Genomic DNA, 21523 nt, shown 5'->3' with positions numbered 1-21523 from the left:
ACGTGACCAAGTAGCAGCAACATAGCTTAGTAAAAAGAAATGCAAGCAGAGGGAAACAGCTGGGCTGGACCTGTACCAAATTAACATACATACACTTTTACTTTGGCTTGAAGGAGGAACCGTTTCTTTTCTACAATGAGCATCTGCTGGAAGACATCACTTAATTTCATCCTTGCGGACAGTTGATCTCAAACTAGGCAACCCTATTGTATATTCCCCACTGACAAATGTTTCCAGGTGAAACAACAACATAGAAATGCTGTTAGAATCTAGTCAGAGCTGGCTCCTCTCGCCGTCACGCTCTCTATTCAAAAAGAAATACCATCAACTCTTTTTAAGGTCGTTATCTATCTAAGAAGCTACTGGCTGTGGCTGGCTCCAGTTTGAACTTATCTCAAACGCTGGTTTCTCTGACAGTTCATTAGAGGAAGGTCTCTGACAGCAGCACTCAAGCTATTTGGATAACTCTCACAGACATTTTAACCATACAAAGCAAAACTAAATCTGTCCTCAGCGTGATAAAACAAAAAAATATTCACTGTGTTGAGATACTGATTACTGTCCAGCTAACATTTCTATTTAGATGAGACAACAAGCTTATACAACAACTTATATATATTTTTTTCATATATAACAATATGTTTTGAAGAACACTCTGCTCTGAAGGTTTAAGGTAACGTGAATGCTAATACAAAGAAGGCCCAAAGAGAACAGACAGATGTGAGAGTAATAACAATCTTCTCGTGTAACTCTAAGAAAATAAGCATATTTCCCACAATTTCAGGTTAATAAAATAACTGTGATGGAAATGAAGCACGCTCAAACACAAACATCACACCTCCCCCCTAAGTTTTATCTCCTGCTCTATGATCTAACACCTAAACTCTCCTACGGGGTTCTCCTGACCTCTGACCCCTGACTCACCTTCAGGTGTCAAATGACTCGCTCTGTACCTGGAGGCCAGCGGGCAAGTTCAAAGGACCCCGCTGAGGCGAGTGCATTGTGGGGGAATAACAGCGCAACATTTCATCATTTCACCGTTATCTGGCTCTACTGAGCTCAACTCAGGACACACGGAGGCACACCAGGGGGAGGACAGGAAGTCAGAGACAAGTAGAGAGGAGAGTGTTGTCTATCTGGGAGCTACAGAGGGGCTGGAGATTTAAAAACGGGGTGAGGTTTGAGTAATGAATTTAAAAAAGGAATCACACAACAACGGTCTCATCCCCACCTATGAGACAAACAAAAAAAAACAAACTGATCAGACAAAAGACAGAAAAGAACAGAAGAAAAACAGAAAAACAAACACCATGCTGACAATCAGTGGAAAGTTTCACTGTGACACCCGAGTTTGAGCTTGATGTTTATTACAAATAAAAATACTTTATTCTGTTAGCTTTAAGTATTTTTTTTAACTGTTTCTGTCAAGAAATTTGAGATTTCACTGGTCAGTGATTTTCATTCAGATATGAGCATTATGCCAGCATTATGGCTGTGACTTTAAGTCTAACCCAGAAATAATTAAAGCTCTCATTAGCAATTCCTTTTTGGCAAACTCACTAAGAATGCTGTGATTAAAGTCCAGCTCTAGAGACAAAGGTCTTAATACATTTACATGCACGTGAAAAAAACAAATTATTGCCTTAATCCAACTTTAACTGGACAATATAAGCGTATGTAAATACGTTACTCCGTTCTCCTTATCCCATTAAGACATCCAGATAGTGCCACTGGAAATCGATTTACCCTGGCATGTATACGCCTTAATTGGAGTAAAACCAGACAACACGTGTGTGGAACAAAAAACTTCCAAGAAAGCCGGTCACGGACGAAGAAGGTAAACAGAGCTGGCAGGAAGAACCACCTGAGGAATAGTGCTGAATCTGTACCATAAGTAGCGCGCACATTACTTACAAGATTTAAAAAGATCTACTGTTACGACTCCAGTTGTTTATTATATGACATAATATGTCAACTGGAAAGGAGGCCGCTGAAAAGACACATATCACCACCTAGTGTGGAGGAGGACAGGTTCCCGTCAGTTATTTGATTTTCTCCACTGCATGTAAATTGCGACAAGGAAATCATTCGGAAAGCTGAATTTTGAGCATAGCTCATTAAGCTGTGCATGTAAATGCAGTGAGTGTTGCTGCCCTGGGCACAGGAAATTATGTGGCCATTTGCCACATTTAATATTTTAGGTTTTATGAAAATAAAACAGATAAAATGTGACCCTATTTGGAGAGGTAGTATGTGTTGGTGGATGCTTAATTTGTTCCCCTGACAAAAAGGAACATATCTGGGAGCAGATTAATGTGACTTGGATAAACTAATGGGCTGGTGCCTTCTCTCTGAACGCTTAAAAGAAAGATGGAAAGAAATCAAGAAAACAAAAGAAACCATTAAAGAGAGCACGTAAGAAAAAAGGGCAAAGAAAACAAGCAAGAGAGAAAAACAATGAAAGAAAGGAAGGCAGGAAGAAAGGAAAAAATGTTGGAAGAAAGCAATAGAAATAAAACAAAGCAATGAAAACTAAAGAAAGAAAGAAAACTGAAAAGAAATCAAGAGAGACATTTGTGTAACTTACGGAGCAGGTTCTGCTGCATGGAGTCAGACCGGTACAGACTGACCGTGCTCTTCTTGAAGACGTTCTTCAGGAGCTGGGCCCTTTCCGTCAAACTGCACACACACACAGACACAGACACACACACACAACACACAGAGAAACATTCAGTGAGTTAGCAGTACGCAGAGCACCACAGGCGTTTTTAATGACCCATACATCACGGCTGTCCAAGCACCTCCAGAGTGCAAGGACCTGCCAACCACTTTACCTGCTGGTACAAACACCAACGCGGAGGGACGCAGAGAGACGCAGAGGGACGGACAACGGGAGTGTGTGAGTGAAATATTTGAGGTATCGCCTCGGCCAAAAGGCGTCGAAGCAAAGCTAACGGATGTGCGTAACAGCAGATGTCTGCGTGTGCCTGCCTACACACGAACATCCAAGAGAATATTTCAGTTTGTATCTCCGCATGTTTCTTTCTGTAGGCGTGTGTGAGTGTGTGTGTGTGTGTGTGTGTGTGTGTGTGTGTGTGCGCTGCAGCCTGCTGGGTCCGGGACAGAGGCCAGACAGCAGGATCACTTTCAGCCAGCAGGAGATCTCACACTGATCTGCTCCATGCCGATGAGATAGAGCCAGAGAGCAGAGCAGAGCAGACCTGCCTCAGCTAATACCTTTTCATAATAAATGTTTTTAATATCTGAGGGCCGTCGCTCTAAAATTAGACGTCCAGTATTTTGCAGAGAAAAAAAGCCGACAACCACACTTATACCATGATTGCCGACATTACAGTCAAACTCTTGCAATTTAGCAGCAATTTTGAGTTTTCTCCTGCCCACATAGGAACATTTTTGGCAGCAGAATAGTGCGTATTTTGAAAGACAGGGAGGACGTAGATAATTGTTCCACAAAGTTCAGAATTTGGAAATAGCCCTGAGAGAGGTGGGAGATCTCAAACTGTGAGACAACGTAAATTTGTAATTTTGCCAGAGTGTTAATGTGAGCCATGTGAGCAACGCTGCAAATCAGCGAGGAAGACTGAGGTATGTTTTTTATCAATACAGTGATTTGTCATATAATTAATCTTCTGATTTAAAATGGATCTTTGTATCAATATAACATTACATGTTTTGTGACAAAATATGGGAGAGAAAAAAATATTTGTTACTGATCATAATATTAAAGACACAAATAAATCAGTTCAGTAAATTTTGTAAAGTGATATGCATTGGAAGATATTGCGTGTGGGATTTCAAAGATGGAAGGGATCCAAATTTTGAAAAAAAAAAAAAAAAAAAAAAAAAAAAAAACATCTTGCAGACTTCTGCAAAACATTTGCCTAAACACTCTGTGTGGACCCACCAAAAAAACTATCAAAAGAAAATGTAATAGTGGAGCAGAAGGTTCGGCTTTTGGCAGCGGAGGAAAACATAGCATATGGAACTGATGGTGGAGAACAACTCACTTTGGCCGTTCACTTGGTTTTCAGGCACGTCTGAATTAAATGCCAGGGTTCAGCTTTCAAAAAAAAAGTCTGACATTTCCAAACAGAATTACAACTTTATAACACGCACACACGTACAAGTCGGAAACTCTTCATTACAAAAAATCCAATGTGCCATGAATGTGGCATAAATTTCCATTTCCACAATAGAGACTATTATTGAAGCTCAAAGAGTTCCTCTTTTAAATGTCCTATACATCCCAGATTGAAAAACAAAGTGTTACGTGCTGCTAAGCACAAACACTTTAAACTGTTGTATCAACATTAGAACATATACAAAGTGACAAATGAGTGCAGAGAATGACTGCATTTTAAACTGAATTATGGGACAAATTATTATCGTGACAATGATGATATCATTTAACAAATCCAAACAGTCTCGCGAATCATTAATCCAATCATATTATGTAAATCTAAAATCATGGAGAAAAGACAGGAGTGGTGAAGCAATGTGTAACAGTACCTCTTTCCGTGCACCACTGCTCCAGGGTCTTTCGATAAAGCCTCCAGCTCTTGCACCTCATCCACCAGGGTCTTAAAGCACACCTTCTTCACACTGTAAATCAAACAGGCGAATCAGAATCAATTTGCAGATGCTTTAAAATGACAGAACCTCCTTACACCGACATTAAAATACCTAACCGTCCAATTCAAGCTGCTCAGACTAGATCTGGAAATCAAAGTCCGAACTTTAAAAATTGCTCCTGGCACCTTGAAGCTCTGTGGGCTGATGTCAACCAGACCCAGAACAGACGCAAACATTTGCCGCGGAGTATTCACAGATTGGAAACGCTAGACTTCGTGGGAAGTCTCAACAAAAAGTTGGGCTGGAATTTCTTTCAAAGATAGAAGAGATTCTGGAAGACATTTCCCATATTGGATGTGTATTAGAGATGATGAGCGAGGCGAGTGGAGAGAGGACTCACACTTTGTAGGCCACGTCAAAGACCAGAGAGGTGACTGGGATGAAGAACAGGCCCATCCAGAAGACTCCTGAACTGAACATCATGTTCGCCTGCCACACACAACACACACATATATGCACTTATTCTCAGGTTACCATAGACAAGGCAGAGTTCAAATACGGATGAGATCATAAGAAGGGCTCTTTAAAAGCACCTGATAAAAAGCAACCATTACCATCCTCTGCCGTGCCACATATCAAAACACATACATGACAAAAGATCCCCAAAACAAACAGTCACATTGTGGAAATAGAGGCAAGATGGGCCCAAATAAGTGGCTCAAAGTGGGTTAATCCACCATGACTAAATGATACCATGTTTTTGTTTGGATCCCCTCCACCTCTCTGCCCTTCAGGGAGGAGGAAGTACCTGTGATGTATTTAGACAGTGGTATCCCTTTCAAAGGAAAACAGCTGAGCTGTGTGTCGCGTTGAGATCTCCTGTCGATACACCTCAGGAGACGCAGCCCCGTGATCTGAGGTGCTCCTAACGATGCATTCAATACGCCCTCTACTCGACGTAAGTGAGTGCTGATGAGGAGCAACAGCTGTGATTATGAGAGTTTAAGCTCAATATTAGATTCCAGAGATTAATATGTGCAGAAAAAGTTCTCATTGGATGGGCTCCAGGCTCTTGCTCCTGTCAGTGACTTTAAATGGGTTTCAAAGATGAAAAGGCTCACTGTAATATATTGCTATCTTTGGCTTGAATTTGATTTTAGAGTTCATTGTTGGGCTGCACCTAACAATTATGTTTAATTCTAAAAACACAAGACATTAGTGTGATGTTCAATGTTTTTCCATACAAATCCCCTGAAAACTAGTACTGGTGCCGCTCACTGTATTCAGCAACTACATTCTGGTGGAGTTGAATAAAAGTTCAAACTAAGATGATTTTCAGTGCTGTCACGTAACTTCTTTAAGTCAAAAGTTTACCCTAAGTTTATGTGTAACAAAGTTGCTGTTTGGAGCAGAGTTGAGGGTTGAGAGTTGAGGAGACAGTGCATCGTCCCGGTGAAGGCAAAAGCTTCAAGATTTCTGTGTGAGGACGATGTTTGCTTTGGCTCGCTGCACTGAAACTATCTGTCATTACATGTCAGAGTGCAAAACTCGCACTCATTGCTTTGTAACGTGTCACTTGTTTAAACTGCTGAGGCCCCTCGACAGTGTCCTTCCTGTAAGGCAACACAAGCACGGCCTTAAGGATGCACACACACAGATCACTGTCAGAACCATCACAGCGCTCAGGTTTGCTCAAATTAGCTGTTCACCATTACCTGCAAATTGACTTTGATGTCTGACAAAACAGCGGGGCAGAGGAAATCCCAAATGAAAGGAAATCAAAAATGGCTTTTTCCTACGGTTTGAGACGTTGGATGAATGGAGCTTTTCTGTGTCGCCTGGAGGCCAAGCATGCATGAGATGAGGGAAAATTGCTTCAAAGCACAGGAGATTTTCATGTCAATTTTGAAATTATGGAGCCCTGATGGAAACATTTACTGTTTTTGTTTTTGTTTTTTTGTCATGAGTCAGTTTAATTATTTTCATCCAGTGTATCATGCATTTTAATGGGGGTGTTTAAGCTGTCTTGAGAGTATTTGGAATAGAAACCGCGGATGTTTACTCAGTGTGTTAAATCAAAGTCAGAGAGCTCGGAAAATAAACCGTGTAAGTCTTTCACAAGTTCTATCTAAGAACAATATTTATATATTCCATATGTACATACATACACGGCTAATACTTCGCCATTAAATCATATACCATGAGTATCTACATTTCATACAATAACCAGCATTTTACTCAACAACAGTAAAAAACAAATGACTTTAATTCCTGGTTCGTTCATCGATTTCCAGAATCTAAACTAATCTGACCAATTACAAACAACAAATGTTTGTCTTCAGGCGTCTGGTCAGGCTCCATGGCTACAAGTGGGGGCCAGCAGTGTTAGTGGATGCTAGCAATGTCTCATACCAGGGGGCCCCCGGGAGATGATCGGGGTGGGAGAGGTCCAGGGAGCAGGGCTGTATTTTTAGGACAAACTAATAAACTTGTCTGGGTGGACAGACAGTAGTGTCCGTTGGCATGTAGGGGTGTGTTTTGACAGGCCGCGACCCCCTCACGGCCAAACACCCACACACAGACAGACGAGACGCGAGACTAGACAGACAGAAACATCACACATGCACATGTGCACAGATGCCAGCTAGTGAAGAGCCTGCAGTGAGATGTTAGAGCATTCCTGCTTGTTCCAAACAGCGACAGTTTGGTGATAGCATGGTTGTCAGAGGAGACTGTTCTTTGGTAGCATATTAGCACAACACTATCCCAAACAAATGGTGTTTACATTCTGTGTTACTCACCCAGATACAAAGCGGAACCCAGATTTGGTAACCAGTGATGTCATTGGCTCTCAGAAGAGCTCCAGTCCAGCAGGATGCTCAAACTCCTGTGCTATTTTTAAATTTCCAACACTGTATTTTAATATATTTTAATATGAGTTTAATATGAGGGTTCTTCAAGATCCCAAACATAAACTTGAAATGACAAAAGCAGCAGCGCCAGAAGAAGGAGGGAAGATGGCCACTGGGCGAGGTATTTTTGTAAGGCAATGGCATGTTAAGCCAGTAAAGAAATAGCTGAGGGCTAGTGTACCGATCCACAGCAACATGTATAACGTTCAATGTAACATTTTACTGCGGCTGCTCATGGGAAACAAAACCTGGTCTTTGCATTTTGTAGTGTTTATGTTTCTGTTTACTACCGTTATGTTTCATGTTGGAGAATGGCGATGTATATTAGTACAAATCCACCATCTGTACATCATGGCCGCTCGTTAGTGCTTCTATAAGAGGAACAATAACAAGTCTGGGTCTGTGAGCTCTTAAAAGGGAGGCACTTCACCCAAATGTATTCCACTAAAGCTGTTCAGATTCAAGGTTCACTCAGTGTCTCCTGTTTGTATAGAAGTGTAAACGTACAGAACATCAAAGATACAGGATGCAACTTTATTGAATGATATAAATCCTTCATCTCTTGGGCAACTTCTAGGAAATACCGTTACTAAACCAACAAAATTAGGTGTTTATATGCATCCTTTTCCAGGAAGACTTGATCAACAGAATCTGGCATCTGTCTGCACATGCCCAGGAAAGCCCATTGTGAATTGTGTTAATGCCTGCCATTGTAATGGTAAATTTGAGTTGAGAATATCCACTACTTCACAGCTAAGCTCACTGTACGCTCTAGATTCAGCAAAACAAGAAAAGCAAACTTCATAACGCTCTACCAGCTGCACAACATCTCAAAGATGCTAATATTCAGACACTGGCTGCCTGAGTACACAGAGCTCTTTGTATAACACTTTTTTATTCGGGTAGACTGAGAGGAGAAGGGTTAGACTAAGTTGCATCCTGTCTCAGACTTCTGTCTGCACCCATGTACTGTATGTTGATTCTCCAACTGACTTATTCATAAAACACCACACATGCTTCAAGGAGAGGAGGGAAATTGAGGATGAAGTGATACATTCGGCCAAAAGCGGCTCAAATCCTTAACACTTTCTTGTGCAAATAAAAAGTGAACCTCTTATGGTTGACGCAGCATGGTCAAGACAAATCAGACAACACAGAGGAGCAAGAGAGAGAAAAAAGAAAACTTCCTCAAAAGTCACAAGTAAAGACAAATCGGACAATATACATTCCAAGTAATGGTCTGTATGGAAAACAAACAAGTGACTTTCTCAGCTGGATTTCTCTTCCCCTCCATGCTCCCTATGTGACGTCTAGCAAAGACAGCAAGACATCGACTAGAAAAACAGAGAAAAAAATCTTTCTACAAACACGGATAAGTCAGCAGCCTCACGGCCGACTACGCACATGGTGTTTACAGAGTGTACAGCAGGCTGAAAAAATTTATGTTTATTTTCACCCCTACTGTACATCAGTCCGTCTGTTATTACGCTAACTTTGTGTTGTGGTGTATCAATCATTAGCCAAGAGAGGACCAAAGGTTTTAAACCACACAAATATGATACGTGGACCAGAAACCCTACAGACACTACGGAGGTGAACAGAGGTCAGTAATACCACCATGTTATCTCTCAAAATAATGGATACCAGGAATATTTAAGATGGCAATAACAGGACAGAATCAGTATTTGATGAATAAAAGTCTTAGACAAACATCTCTCTAAAGTTCATACAGACACAAATACGAACAAATGGCAGCCATCTCATCTGAACAAACTCTGAAGCAAACATGACATTTAGTAAAATCTGTCATGTGTCAACTGGGGTCAATTTGTTTAGTGAAGAACAGCTCAGTCTGGTAAATGTGAAATGTTCATAAATGTATTACAAGAGTCTTTTCAGTTGTTGGATAGACTACTGCAATGCATATTAACCCTTGCAGTGATCAGTAGAAGGGTTTGTTGCTTTGAGGCATCAAATTCAAGTTTAACTATGTTGCGAATGAACATCTTAAAGAGAAAAAAATGTTTCACTTGGCTTTGTAACGCTACTGAAACCAAGAAGGTAACTTCAGAAACAGAGGAACTCTGCTCTACTTTGGAAAATAATTAACAATCATGTAAACATACAGAGTCTGTGGGAACCATCCTAACTGCAGCTAACAGGGTCTGACATTATCACACAAACCTTTGTTAGATATTTGCTCAGTGAAAGATGATCGATTAAACGACAACACATTCCGCTGCTCCAAATAAAAACAAGAGACTTCATTTTACATAAGATGTAGATAGATGTAGATATAGATATAGATATAGATAGAGATAGAGATAGAGATAGAGATGGTGATAGTGATAGAGATGGTGATAGTGATAGAGATAGATTTCAAAAGAATTTCTAATATCAACCTGTCAAGTAAAGTTGTACTCGTGCTAATCTTATCAATATCTCACATCAGTCTGATTGCATTCCTGGCACACCACAAATCAAACTTCTTGGTAATTTGATTCCTCTCTGAGAAAACATCTCTTATCTCCGTTGCTGAACCTCTGGGGGAATCTGATGCAGCCTAACCGAGTCTAAAATCCATGCGCCGGCGTCGAGTAATTGAGTCTGACAGAGCGGGAGGTGCTTCACAGCAGCCTGCAGCAGATATTGAAAAGCAGCAAAGGTGTGTGTGAAAAGTGAGGAGAGAGAAGGAATGGACTGTACTGGAGACAGCTGTGTTGATAGCAGAGGCATGACAGCAGGTCAGTGTGACAGAGCGTACGCGAGACATCTCCCGAGGTGAAGCTAAGCGGCTTAGTGTGGCAGAATGCACCGCCTGAACAGAATAATCTGACATTTTCTTTTGATATTTCTGACAGACTTTTGTTAAGGATGAGATATGTGCCCAGGGATTGAGCCAGTCTGGGAGTACCTGGGAAAAAACATACTAGCTGTTTCACGACGTTTTGTAGATGGATCCTGCACCTGCCTTGTCAATCGTCCAAAGAATATTTTACCTGACAGTGATGAATGCGTTCGCATGGAGCCGAGCGCTGCTCGGCGTCTCTTGCTAAGGGCGGTGCGCTGGGTAGTGAGTGAGAGCAGAAACAGGAGGAGAAGGGAGTTCTGGTGTCTGTTATGCTGTTGGCCCTCAGGCACTTTTTCAACTGGCAGAGGTGGAGAGAGGGTGAACAAAAAGAGAAAAAAGCTGGGAGGGTAAAAGAAAAGAGATGGAAGTACAGAGAGCGCAGTTGTTTTTTTTGTTGTTTTTTTTTGTTTGGATGTTTCAAGTACACATTGGGGAGTCGGTGGAGAAATATGTGAGGCTGCATCAGGGTCGAGTATAATCCTGCTCTTCAGAGACTACATGGTCTTGGAAGCGGAGATTGTGCCTGTGATGCCGTCTCAGGTTTCAGAGAGATGTGTCCCCGTTTGATGATGTACTGGCATCCCAGAGTTAGGGCCGGGCATAGAGTTACCATGTACCCACAGGACACCATTATTGTCTTCAGTCAAGTGCTGCAGGGCATGGATGAAAGCACCAGGCTCCACAAACAGGCATATTAGCTTCATCCTACCCCCTATCACCTGTGTGCGTGTGTGACTGAGCAAGCATTTCTGAGTTCAGCATTTCTCTGTTTATGTTTTAAATGCCCAGCCCACATGGACTTATGAGATACTAAACAAACCTCTGACAGACAAGAAGAAGACGCAATTCTTTATGTTACACATAAGTGGATGCTATCATTATATGCAACGTAAACACTTTAATCTACTGTCCAAAGCTTAACAAATCAAATCTGCAACAAAACCCTTCCCTTCCAAAAGTACAAACTATGATAATCCACCCAGCAGAGCTGGTCAGAAAGGAAGGACATCTGGCTAAAAATTGCAGCTCCTAATGGAATAGCCTGACATTATGGGGAAACTTTCTGGCAGAGAGTTTGATGAGAAGATTGATACCATTCTTATGTCTCAGTAAATATGAAGCTACAGCCAACAGCTGGTTAAAATAGCTTAGCATAAACACTGGAAGGGGAGAACTGCTATCCTGGCTCTGTCCAAATGTAACAAAACCCACCAACCTGCAGAAAGCCTCACTAATTAACACGTTATGTCTCCTTTGTTGAACTCGCACAAAAAAAACACATTTTGCATTAATACCAGCCAATACTTCTGAGCAGATTGTTTCCTGTTGTGGAATAAAGAAACCATAGAGATTTTGCGCTGAAGCCATATTGTGTTAATAAGTGAGCTAAGAGGTGCAGGTAGGTAGATTCTGTTACTGGAGGACAAAATCACAGCTTGTTTTCAGTCTTGCTAAACTAAGCCATCCCTCTGCAGACTGTATGAGAGTGGTACTAATCTTCTCCTCTAACTCAGTTTTTTTTTAATCATCACACACTGAGCAATAATATGTAAAATGGCTTCATATTTACTCTCAAGAGAATCATAACCAATGAAATATTTTAGTTTTTAAACCTTGTGGTACCTGAATGTAACTTTATGGAGCAGCTTGGTTAAATTGTACTTCCCATAAGACTCAAAGTTGTTTTTCACAAGGCAACATGTTCTTAATTTAGATTTGTCAACAGACCATCTTTCCTGTTATATAAGGAACAATTTGCGGTATACACCACTGTACTCTCTGCGCAAAATGTTCTAGTTAAAGCTCAAAAAGTCATCCCAGTGAGTGACTATTCAATGCTTGAATGGCATATTCTATGTTTTGAGAGGTGTGCATGTTTTGTTTTTGAAGTTTTATATTTACTGTAAGACGTTGGTTTTGTCTATTCCATTCCCCAGACAGCACTGGTTAAAGTCACCTGTTTAATGGGTTCCCACTAACCACATGTGGTCAGACAATAATTACATTGATAAGAAAATAACACAAAAGAAACAAAGGTTTTCTGGTTGTTTCCTGAATCTAAAATTTCTAGGTTTGTTCGGGGTGAGTGTGGAGTTTTAAATTGTTAGGCCTAGCTTCTAGACTGCTTCTCTGTTTCACTGTCACCTGTGGATACTCAGAGCCAAGGGAGGGAAATGGAACACAAACACTGGGCAAATTGGCCCAATTAAGTCATTATGCAACACAAGCCAGAGGTCTGACAGTTTACACTCCTCTGGCTCTGCTTACAAAGACCTGTGTCAAGTCTGACTCCGAATTTTCCCACAAGCATCTCTATGCAAAAAATTAATTTGAAAGGTCTACATGTTGGACTGTGATAGATGATTATACAAGCACTTTCAGTTTTAGCAGTGGACGAAGCTGAGAAAGTGAAAAAGAAAAAGAGAGGGAGTGTGTGTAAGAATATGCATGGGCACATTTACCTCGCCTGACATGTCGGGTGCCAGAGAGATGAGGGGCCACAGGGAGGAGTAGATACTGAAAAACACCACCCACAGGCCGATGCTTCCCCAGATGGCAATGTGACTGAACTGTGGAGAATCAGAGGACAATAATGGAAATGTTTTAGCTCTCTATTTACTTTAGATTTGTGCTTTGATAATATTTACACAAGTTTACATTGAGGGCTTTCTGAGGGCCTGTTCAGACCTTGCAATAAGATCCGATCTGGGCTATCCGATCGCGAGTGTGTTCATACCTGACATTAACATGCGTCTCCAGATCTAATCTCAGTTTCATGCTCTGTGAACCTCATCTGAGGTGGAACAGAATATTATAACAGCTGATGTTTCTAATGGATCTATACCGCTGCTACAGTGTTGTTTAATGTACGTGTGTCATGACTTTGGCACACACACTAATTATAGTATATATAGTATATAATATTATAAGTTAGATCTGCACAAAACTTCCAATATAGCTCCATGTAACACCAACCCTGGAAACAACATTTATTTTCAGTCAGTTAACAGCTACTGGGAAAGGATATTTTAAAAGACCCTCATTACTAATGAACAAACAAACTCACAGGATTTCTTTCTTTTTCAGGCAATCATTTATAATAACGTGTTTGTTTTTTTTTCCTGAATGAATGAAACAAAACTCAGCGGAAGAGTACAGGAGGTATTTAATGCAATTCACTGCGCATTGCGTTCTCTACCAGAAGAATGATGAAACATGCGGACGCATGCGATCAGACCTCTTCCAAATGTGGTCAGAGATCAGATCTCTCAAATGCGTCTCAACGCGTCCTGGGGGTGTTCACACCTGTCTTTTACGTGAACGGATTGTCCAGATCGGATCTTAATGCAAGGGTCAGAACAGGCCCTGACAAGATGACAGAGTCACCACACATTTCACTGGGATCACCGTAACAAGCCCAGTAAGACCAAACCATAAAGAGATTTGGAGACAAGACGGGGATGTAAAATGTGTCAAAAGTATCAGCGGTCACATAAAACTGAACATAGATAACAGAGAAAATAACAAGAGAGGTGAGAGCCTTCAACTTACCATGGTCCAGGATGAGGTTTCAAGACCAGCTTTAAGACAAACTGTGATGACCACAAACTGTGGAGACACAAATCACACTGTCATTGAACCCAGGCTGTCCCAGCAGTATCTCCAGCAGTAAGAGTGAACACGGGATGCATGACCTGCCTGAACTTACATTAAAATATATCTTATCTACTTTGCATTACAAATTTGAAAAGGTAGCTGCAGTCAAAATGAAAAGTACAAGAAGAACAAGGAGGAACTACAACGTATGTTTATTCACTGAAATTTGATAACACTTGGCTCGGACACCAGAACTCTTTAACACAACAAGTCTGTCAAGTCTGCCTGTCAAGAAGATCGGAGCACTTACTGTGTAAACCATGTTGCCTAAAAGGAGATAGTCTGGAGTTCTTCCGTTGCCAAAAACTGTATCTGTGAAGGGAATCAACAACAGAGGCTTTTAGGGCCTGTGCTGTCTTTCATCAGCTCTCAGGGTTTCACACAGCACACATAGGATAATACTCTAAGTAGATCTCAGGGAGAATGTTAACATGAAGCACTTGTGGAACAGGGAAGTGAAAACTACAGTCAAAAACTGCATTTCATCACTGTTCTCTGAGCAAATGGAATCTTAATTCAGTCTTTCGCAACTATAAGGAAAGGTTTGTATGAAAATCCATCAGCAAGACTGAAAATCAAAATTGGTGTTTATGAACCATGCTCAGAAATTAAACATTCTGGCTAGCTCACCGTTGAAATCAAGAGGACAGCATTGTTTTTTCTAACATAAAACATATTTATTCTGCAATTAAAAAGGAATTTGACCCTTTTCTTAAACCTTCCAAAATTAATAGGATTGAAATAAACCGCTAGTCACGCAGAACATGCTGCTTCAAAAACACACCCAAAGTGTGTTTAGGTTGGGTCCGAAATATCAACAGTGTGCGACTGCCAGCGAAGAAAGAAAGAGAGGCTCCCTTTCCCTTTACTTCCGGCTGGTCACATGTCTTGTGAGCGCTGAGACTTTGCTGACAGCCTGTCAGTCAGAATGAAGGGGCTTGGCGCCTTTGTTTTGGAGAGCAGGCCCAAGCTTGTGTGGTCCTCTGCTCTGGCCAGCCAAGACTTACCGGCTCAAAGATCCCTATTCTCTCTGAACACACACAGAAACCTTGCATTTTAATGTGCACAGACATGCACAATTGACCTTCTATGGATCAATCAAGTTATTGTGAATTATACTTTTACATTTACTTTCACACACAGAAAGAGACTGCTTGGCTTAAAAACCCTTATGGACAATGAACAAACGCGTTTCTGGCTGATTTAAGAAAAATGAAGTGACAATAGCTGCATGCGAAAGCATTTCAGTTGTCTTTAGTGCATCCGTGAACATACACTTGTTAGTGTGCATTGCTCAGGCCGGAGCACACACATGTTTGCAATTCATGACAGGCGGATAAAGAGAGAACTAATTAAGACAAAGTATGTGTGTTTGACTGTCCTCCTTTATTCGCCAAGTCCACCGAGGGCTGTGGAGGAGTCTCTGGGAGCTACTTACCATGCTGGAACGCTTTAAGGGGGAACCAGAAGAGGATGACGGAGTGGAAGAGGCCGTTCAGACAATGGGCCCAGAAGACCTGCAAAAAGAGAGGCAAGAAGGATGGAGGGGAAGGAGGCAATAGGAGGAGGGGTTGGAGGTGGCAGGGGATTCCAATAAGAGAGAGGGAGAGACAGAGAGAGAGAGAGAGAAAAAAAAAGCATGAGAAAAGGGTGTGGGGAGCTCCAGCTTTCCAAATAACCCCTGACCTGGGCCCTTTGTGCCAGCCCAGCGCTAGGCTAAGTGGCGGTTTTGTCGGGGCCTCCTTGCTGAATGGCCACCCCGCTGACAGACACGTTGTATATCCTCTGCGTGTGTTATGGGGGAAAGAAGGGCTGCTGAGTGTGTATACGAGCAGTGAAAGGCAAGGGGACACTATAGATGTGCAGGTTTGAACTTTTTAAGGATTCTTCTGTTTAAACAGAAATTTAAAAAGTAACGTGAATAAGAAAACACTTGCCTAAACAATAACAACATTATACAAGATTAATGTACGTGCTGCCAGTGTGAGTGTGAGTTTCCTCTCTTTATATTTCATTAAGCTTCAGCCCTTTCATGTGAGAATCTTAACTGGTGTTGTAATAAATGACAGGAGAGTTTAAACAAGCAAAAATCAGTCTAGCATCACACACAGGGAGACTGACAAGCCCGACAGAGATTAAACTGTTTTCATGGTAATTATTAGAGGCCTGGAAAATTGTGGCGTGAACCGCAGTCTGCGTGCGTGTCTGTCTACGGAGCCATGCGGACTCTGGATGAGTCGTTTGAATCAATACTCCCACTCCAAAACCACCCTGATTCAAATTTACATTACGCAGCGGCCGAGGCCAAACTAAACACTAACGGGCGATGTAGCATGAAAACAGCCGTGAAACGCATTCTGCCAAAAAACGGTCCACATTTGTGCCGTCTTCCTCCCCTGTACTGACCCAGACGCTGCTGTTAGTTCTGAGAGGTGAAAATTTGTCAGACTCAGTGAGCAAACGGGTGATGGAGGAGGTAGAAAATAAGACATGCATCCCATTTGAATCTCTGCCTTCTTTTTAATCAGTAATTCTTGGCAGCTGACAAGTTAGTGGGTTTCTCCAAAACACGCTTTTCAACAACTCGCGCAAACCTGTCAGTAAAACATTAAACAAGACTTACTGGAGACAAGTAAGCAACTCTGAAATTTTCTTGGAATTTCTAATAGACTGAGTCGATTTAAAAGAGCTATTAGCAAACCATTTACACCGTAGGGTCATTCCAAACATCCTGACAGGAAAGGGTGTGAAAATGAAGAGGAGGGGGGGTGCAGAGTTGGGTACAGTGAAGGAAAGAAGTGTTGTTCTACGTTGGCCTCAGTGGCATGACCTCCTCACCTCTCCTATCAACCAAACAAAGTCCTACAGCAGCCACCCCCCACCCTGGATTACCTCACCCCCCCACTGTGTACACAAAACCCAACACACTGAACAAGGGCTGGCCGAAAGCAACCCCCCACTCCTCTGTCTCGGCGGTCAGATGTGTATTAAATTATCACCAATGTTACAATCACATCTTTTATGACAATTAGCCCCCCACTGACAGGCTGGGCTCTCTATCAGCCTCCTCCTCAACCACCCCACCACAAACACCGTGGGGGTGCAGACGAACCACAGTTTGCTCTCCACATTAATGAATGTTAATGAAATCAATAAATGTTCATAATCATTTGTCACAGTGGGATCCTCCCTTTCACCCCTCCAGCCACCCAGACCTCTTTATATGCCTTGTTTCCCAGCGAGTTGCCAAGGATCCTCTCCGAATGAATGCTGCTCTGTCCTGTAAAGATTCTTTGTGAAAGTCCTAATTGCCAAAAAAAAAAAAAAAAAAAAGCAAAACGTACGAAAGCCAGTAATTAATATCGAGCCAAATTCTTCCAGAGCTGCCCACTCCTTCCTTTTTCCCTTTGAATGAATGAGGTAAGAAGGCGAACGTATAAGAGAGGGAAAAGTACTGCGTATGAGGTGATAGTTGCTGGTAAACTGCTTTAATTACTAAGGCCACATAAAGGGGAGACTCTAATTACATAGTGTCCGGACTACGTAATTAAAAATGAATAAACGGCACAGCCGAAGTCACACCTTCAGTTCCTAACACGGTCCCTCTCCCTTCTCGCACCTCAACACAAACAGCTTTAATTCACAAAGACAGTATCTGTTGTGTACAAAAGAGCCAGGCGTGCAGAAAGACAGGCTTCGAGGGGCCAAATTCCTGCTGGATTTTCTCGCCTCGCCTCGGGCCAGCTGCAAGGAAAATATCTCGGGAAAAGAGTGGACAAGCCAGCAAAAACAACCTGCTGACCTGGCCGAGTCATCATTTATGGGTCTTGGAAAATGTGTCCCAAACAAAATTGAGGTTCATTTGCCTCAAACTATCAGACGCATATTTTTGTGAGCCTTCTTTGGCACAAAGAAAACTTAATGAAGACTTAAAAAAAAAACAAAAAAAAAAAAACCTATATGTGTGTAGGAAGGGAAAATCCACCCTACAACAGGGTTCATACAAATTACTGGACAATTAAATGAAGAACAAATGTTTATCCTTTATCGCATTAATCTATTAATAAAATGAATCTATCTATAATAGAATGACAAAAATGAACTTTATCTAAGGCCATTTTCCCCATACAAAATGTCAGAAAGTAGTGGAAATACTCCACATGAAGCTTACAGCTAAAAGCCTAAAGATATTCTGTCCGCTATGCTATGTGAAAGTTATATGGAGTTCTAAATATCAAGGTGATACATTTTCTAAGCCAGTGATTTTTTAAGGTACAACTTCAACACTAAATGCTGTCATTTTTAAAAGAATGAATATGTCTTCAGCAAAACTGTCTGGCACCGTGTGGGCTGACAGCGATCTAACACCCTTGCTCCGAGAACAATCAGCTCCCCCACTTAAACAAATTGCATAATTTTCCGCAACAAATGCCGTCACAAAATGACAGCACGCTCCCTATTCCTTCCTTGCTCCGATTCTTTCTGCAGCATCCCCCAACCAATGTGACCTTCCCAGCCCCTGACCACCATGGCCAATCCGCCTTTAATCCACCTCCATGTGGTGCTAACCAGGTCACCACGCCTGTGAGGAGGGTCCAGAAGTCTCTCTGGCTCAGCATGGAGAAAGAAGGAGACAACTTTATTACCAGCGGGGGAAAGCTGACGGACAGCCCCCACAACCAGACAGAATAGGTCAAGCTAGGCGCAAGTGGGGACCCACTAACTAAACTGCCAGCTCATTGAAACAGGAGAGGCTTTAGTGCCTCACAGCAACTCAACAGGGTCTCCTGTCATTAATGCGATGTTAATTGAAGATAGACGTTTTGTTCCGACCTTTTCATTTATCTGGTATATCCCAAAATTGAACTTGGGATTACACAATGGCAATTTACCAAGTTAGTGTTAGTGGGCGTTTTGTGACATTTAATACTAGCTGAGTTGTATCCAATCACCAAAACCAGAACAACTGTTAATCTTCTGTCAAAGTCATCTTCTTTTAGTCACAAAGTGCGACTACAGACTAAAAAAACATACGTAAAATATGCATTATTTACATTTGTAGGAAATTGATGTTATTTTAGGTAAAGGACAAAAACTAAAGGAAAATGATCTGCCCAATTAAAGACACCCAAAAGACTAAAATGAAATAAAAAAGGTATTGTAAATCTATTTCTATCCAGTCTTGTGAGAAGGAGACAACACACAGGGACATAGACAACACATGATAGAAGATTACCTTAGTATTAAAGCCCATTGCATTCTGGGAGGTTTTGTAGAGTTCTGGGTATTTCAGCATGTTCTCTTTCCTGCAGGAGCGCTCAAATATTCCCAAAGTGAGAGGGGGTAAAGCAGTGAAGATCTGCATAAAAAAAAAACACACACAGAGAAACATTAATGGTATGTCCGAGATAAATTCATGTCTTGCTAAAACTAATTTCATTTAAAGATCTGAACATGAATGTAATATGTAATGCCTGTCTTCAGTCAGTCGTTCCCACCACCTCCTCAACTTACTGGAGTTTCATTCTGCTCTCCATTTGTTTAAGTTTACATCATTTAAGACCACTGACCTTAAAACCCTCTGGGGATTCTTATTTTGATTCGTCATGCTTTAAGTGTGTTCATATGCAAAACCCATCCCCAATGAACATCTGCAATGCTCTCGACTAAGAAGCAGGTATTTAAGTCTGGCTGAAGTGTCATTTCTTAGTGGTGTTGTAATGTTCTGTATAGCAGCTGCTGCGAGAGGAGCGATGGTATTGTGTGGCTGAGGGGCTCAGTGGGTCAATTGGTGTGAGTTCCCTGTAGGCCCATCTGGTGTGGGAGTCTGGAGGCCTAAGTCTGCAAGACCAGCGGGCCACAGGACATGCTCCACTGGGCTCCTTTCTTTTTCAGAGCCAGGCCAAAGAAGACCTCCTTTGAGGGGCAGATTCAGCCCACTGCCTCCAACAGACTCCCACTGAGCCAAAGGAATTCCGTTTTTAGATAAAGTAAGAGTCTGAACCTTCTTCCTACCCCCGATATAGTACTGGTTCTGAGGGGTGATGGTTTTTTATGAAATAATGCAAGAGGCAGGGCTGTGCAAATATCCTTTTAATTTGATAGCTTGTCCCTCCCATAAATGATTACCATTTGCTGGTGATTAGGAGTTCGGGAAATTTCACTTCACAGTTCTCTCATTCTGTTTTGTTGATTGAATCAAGTTTGTTTTAATAAACAGTTTAAAGTTACATTTCAACTCAGTGTGGTCTTAACAGCATCGTTTTAAGGATCAGACTACAGATTCACATTCTTCCTTCTACTTAATTCATGACAGATATGAAATATGAGTTCATTAGGAGTGGTCCCATTACGGTGCCCTGTGGGACTCCCTACATCAGCAGCCGGCTCCCTTGCTGCTCCAGTCTTCCTATTCTTTTTATCATTCAGCTGCTCTTTATAACTAAACTCTTTGGGGCAAGCAAAGCTGTTGTTCTTTCACATTCAGTACATAGTTTGGGGCACAGAGGGAGTATGGTCTTGACAGCAGGTCATAAATAAAGGACTTTTTCAGGATGTAGATGACATAGTCACGCAATAAAAGGATCAGTTTTGGGGCACCGGGGCAAATCAGTTCTGCGGCAAAGAGGGGACAGTGGTAGAGGGGAAAACGCACTACTTAGAGAGCAAATTATATTAACACTCACCACATTGTACAGGCCAATGCACCAGCGTTCGAACAGAATCTGTCCAGAGAAGCCATTGACGAATGCAAACCAGATCTAAGAAAGACAAAAACCACATAAAGAGTCAGAACAGAATCTGAAAAGAGTCAGTAAAATATTCCAAAAAAGCAATGTAATCACTCATTTGTAATTTGTATGCAAGTATTTATCAATTTCTGTGGCGAACCGTGATGGTAAGTTTCCTCTCACGACCAATACTGGCATTTTCCTCATGTGAAGCACTTGGTCGTGAATTTGATACCGCTTTACTCAAACAAGATGGTGAAAACAGCACACCATTTTTATCTCAGTATCTCTAATCGTCTTTTCGGGATATGCTTTCTATTAGACATAGTGAGGATGAGTGGTTACTTTTATCAAATTCAAGACAGGCTCATTGCCTGTACAGACACAATCCACTGACAATCCATTTTTCCATCACACAACATTCTTCACTCAGACAGAGGGTTTATCATTCATATCACATGAACAAATCAAAGGGAGAACAGCCCTGATAATATATCTTTCAAAGTTTTGTAAGGGAGATGCATCTAGCAAAAAATAATGTTCATGTAGTAGAATGGAACAACAATATATGTCTCTTGTCTATGTGATATCCTTAAACTAGTGCGGCTTAGTTTAAACTGCTGACCTCTGAGCAACAGGTCATTCGTCTATCTTAGCCAAATTTCAAACTCAAGAAATGCAGAAAGACCGAGACAGCCATGAGTGGTAGTGGGAAAGCTAAGACCTCCAGATGCCACCTCCGCGATGTAAATTGTCCCCTGGATTCATCACAGGATTAC

At 41.6% G+C, this 21523-nt stretch overlaps 1 protein-coding gene across 7 annotated transcripts in view; it reads right to left on the bottom strand.

The window, feature by feature from the left end:
* atp8a1 (ATPase phospholipid transporting 8A1) overlaps positions 1-21523 on the bottom strand; it is a 98560-nt gene that overhangs the window by 2820 nt on the left and 74217 nt on the right. For 6 of the 7 annotated variants that reach the window (XM_047584813.1, XM_047584815.1, XM_047584818.1 and 3 more), the window contains 9 exons: positions 20700-20774; positions 19250-19372; positions 15452-15530; positions 14264-14325; positions 13909-13965; positions 12819-12926; positions 4994-5082; positions 4531-4623; positions 2588-2679 (listed from right to left, as the gene is read on the bottom strand). In XM_047584813.1, the coding sequence (XP_047440769.1) occupies positions 2588-2679; positions 4531-4623; positions 4994-5082; positions 12819-12926; positions 13909-13965; positions 14264-14325; positions 15452-15530; positions 19250-19372; positions 20700-20774 (778 nt within the window). Of the gene's footprint in view, positions 1-924; positions 1232-2587; positions 2680-4530; positions 4624-4993; positions 5083-12818; positions 12927-13908; positions 13966-14263; positions 14326-15451; positions 15531-19249; positions 19373-20699; positions 20775-21523 lie in introns of all 7 variants that reach the window. The other variant, XR_007112818.1, reaches the window with a different exon arrangement.

This window comes from Mugil cephalus, chromosome 5 (genome assembly GCF_022458985.1).
Source record: "Mugil cephalus isolate CIBA_MC_2020 chromosome 5, CIBA_Mcephalus_1.1, whole genome shotgun sequence".
Lineage (NCBI taxonomy): Eukaryota > Metazoa > Chordata > Actinopteri > Mugiliformes > Mugilidae > Mugil > Mugil cephalus.
The sequence above is the reverse complement of the archived record's forward strand: the minus strand, read 5'-3'. Positions and strand labels throughout refer to the sequence as shown.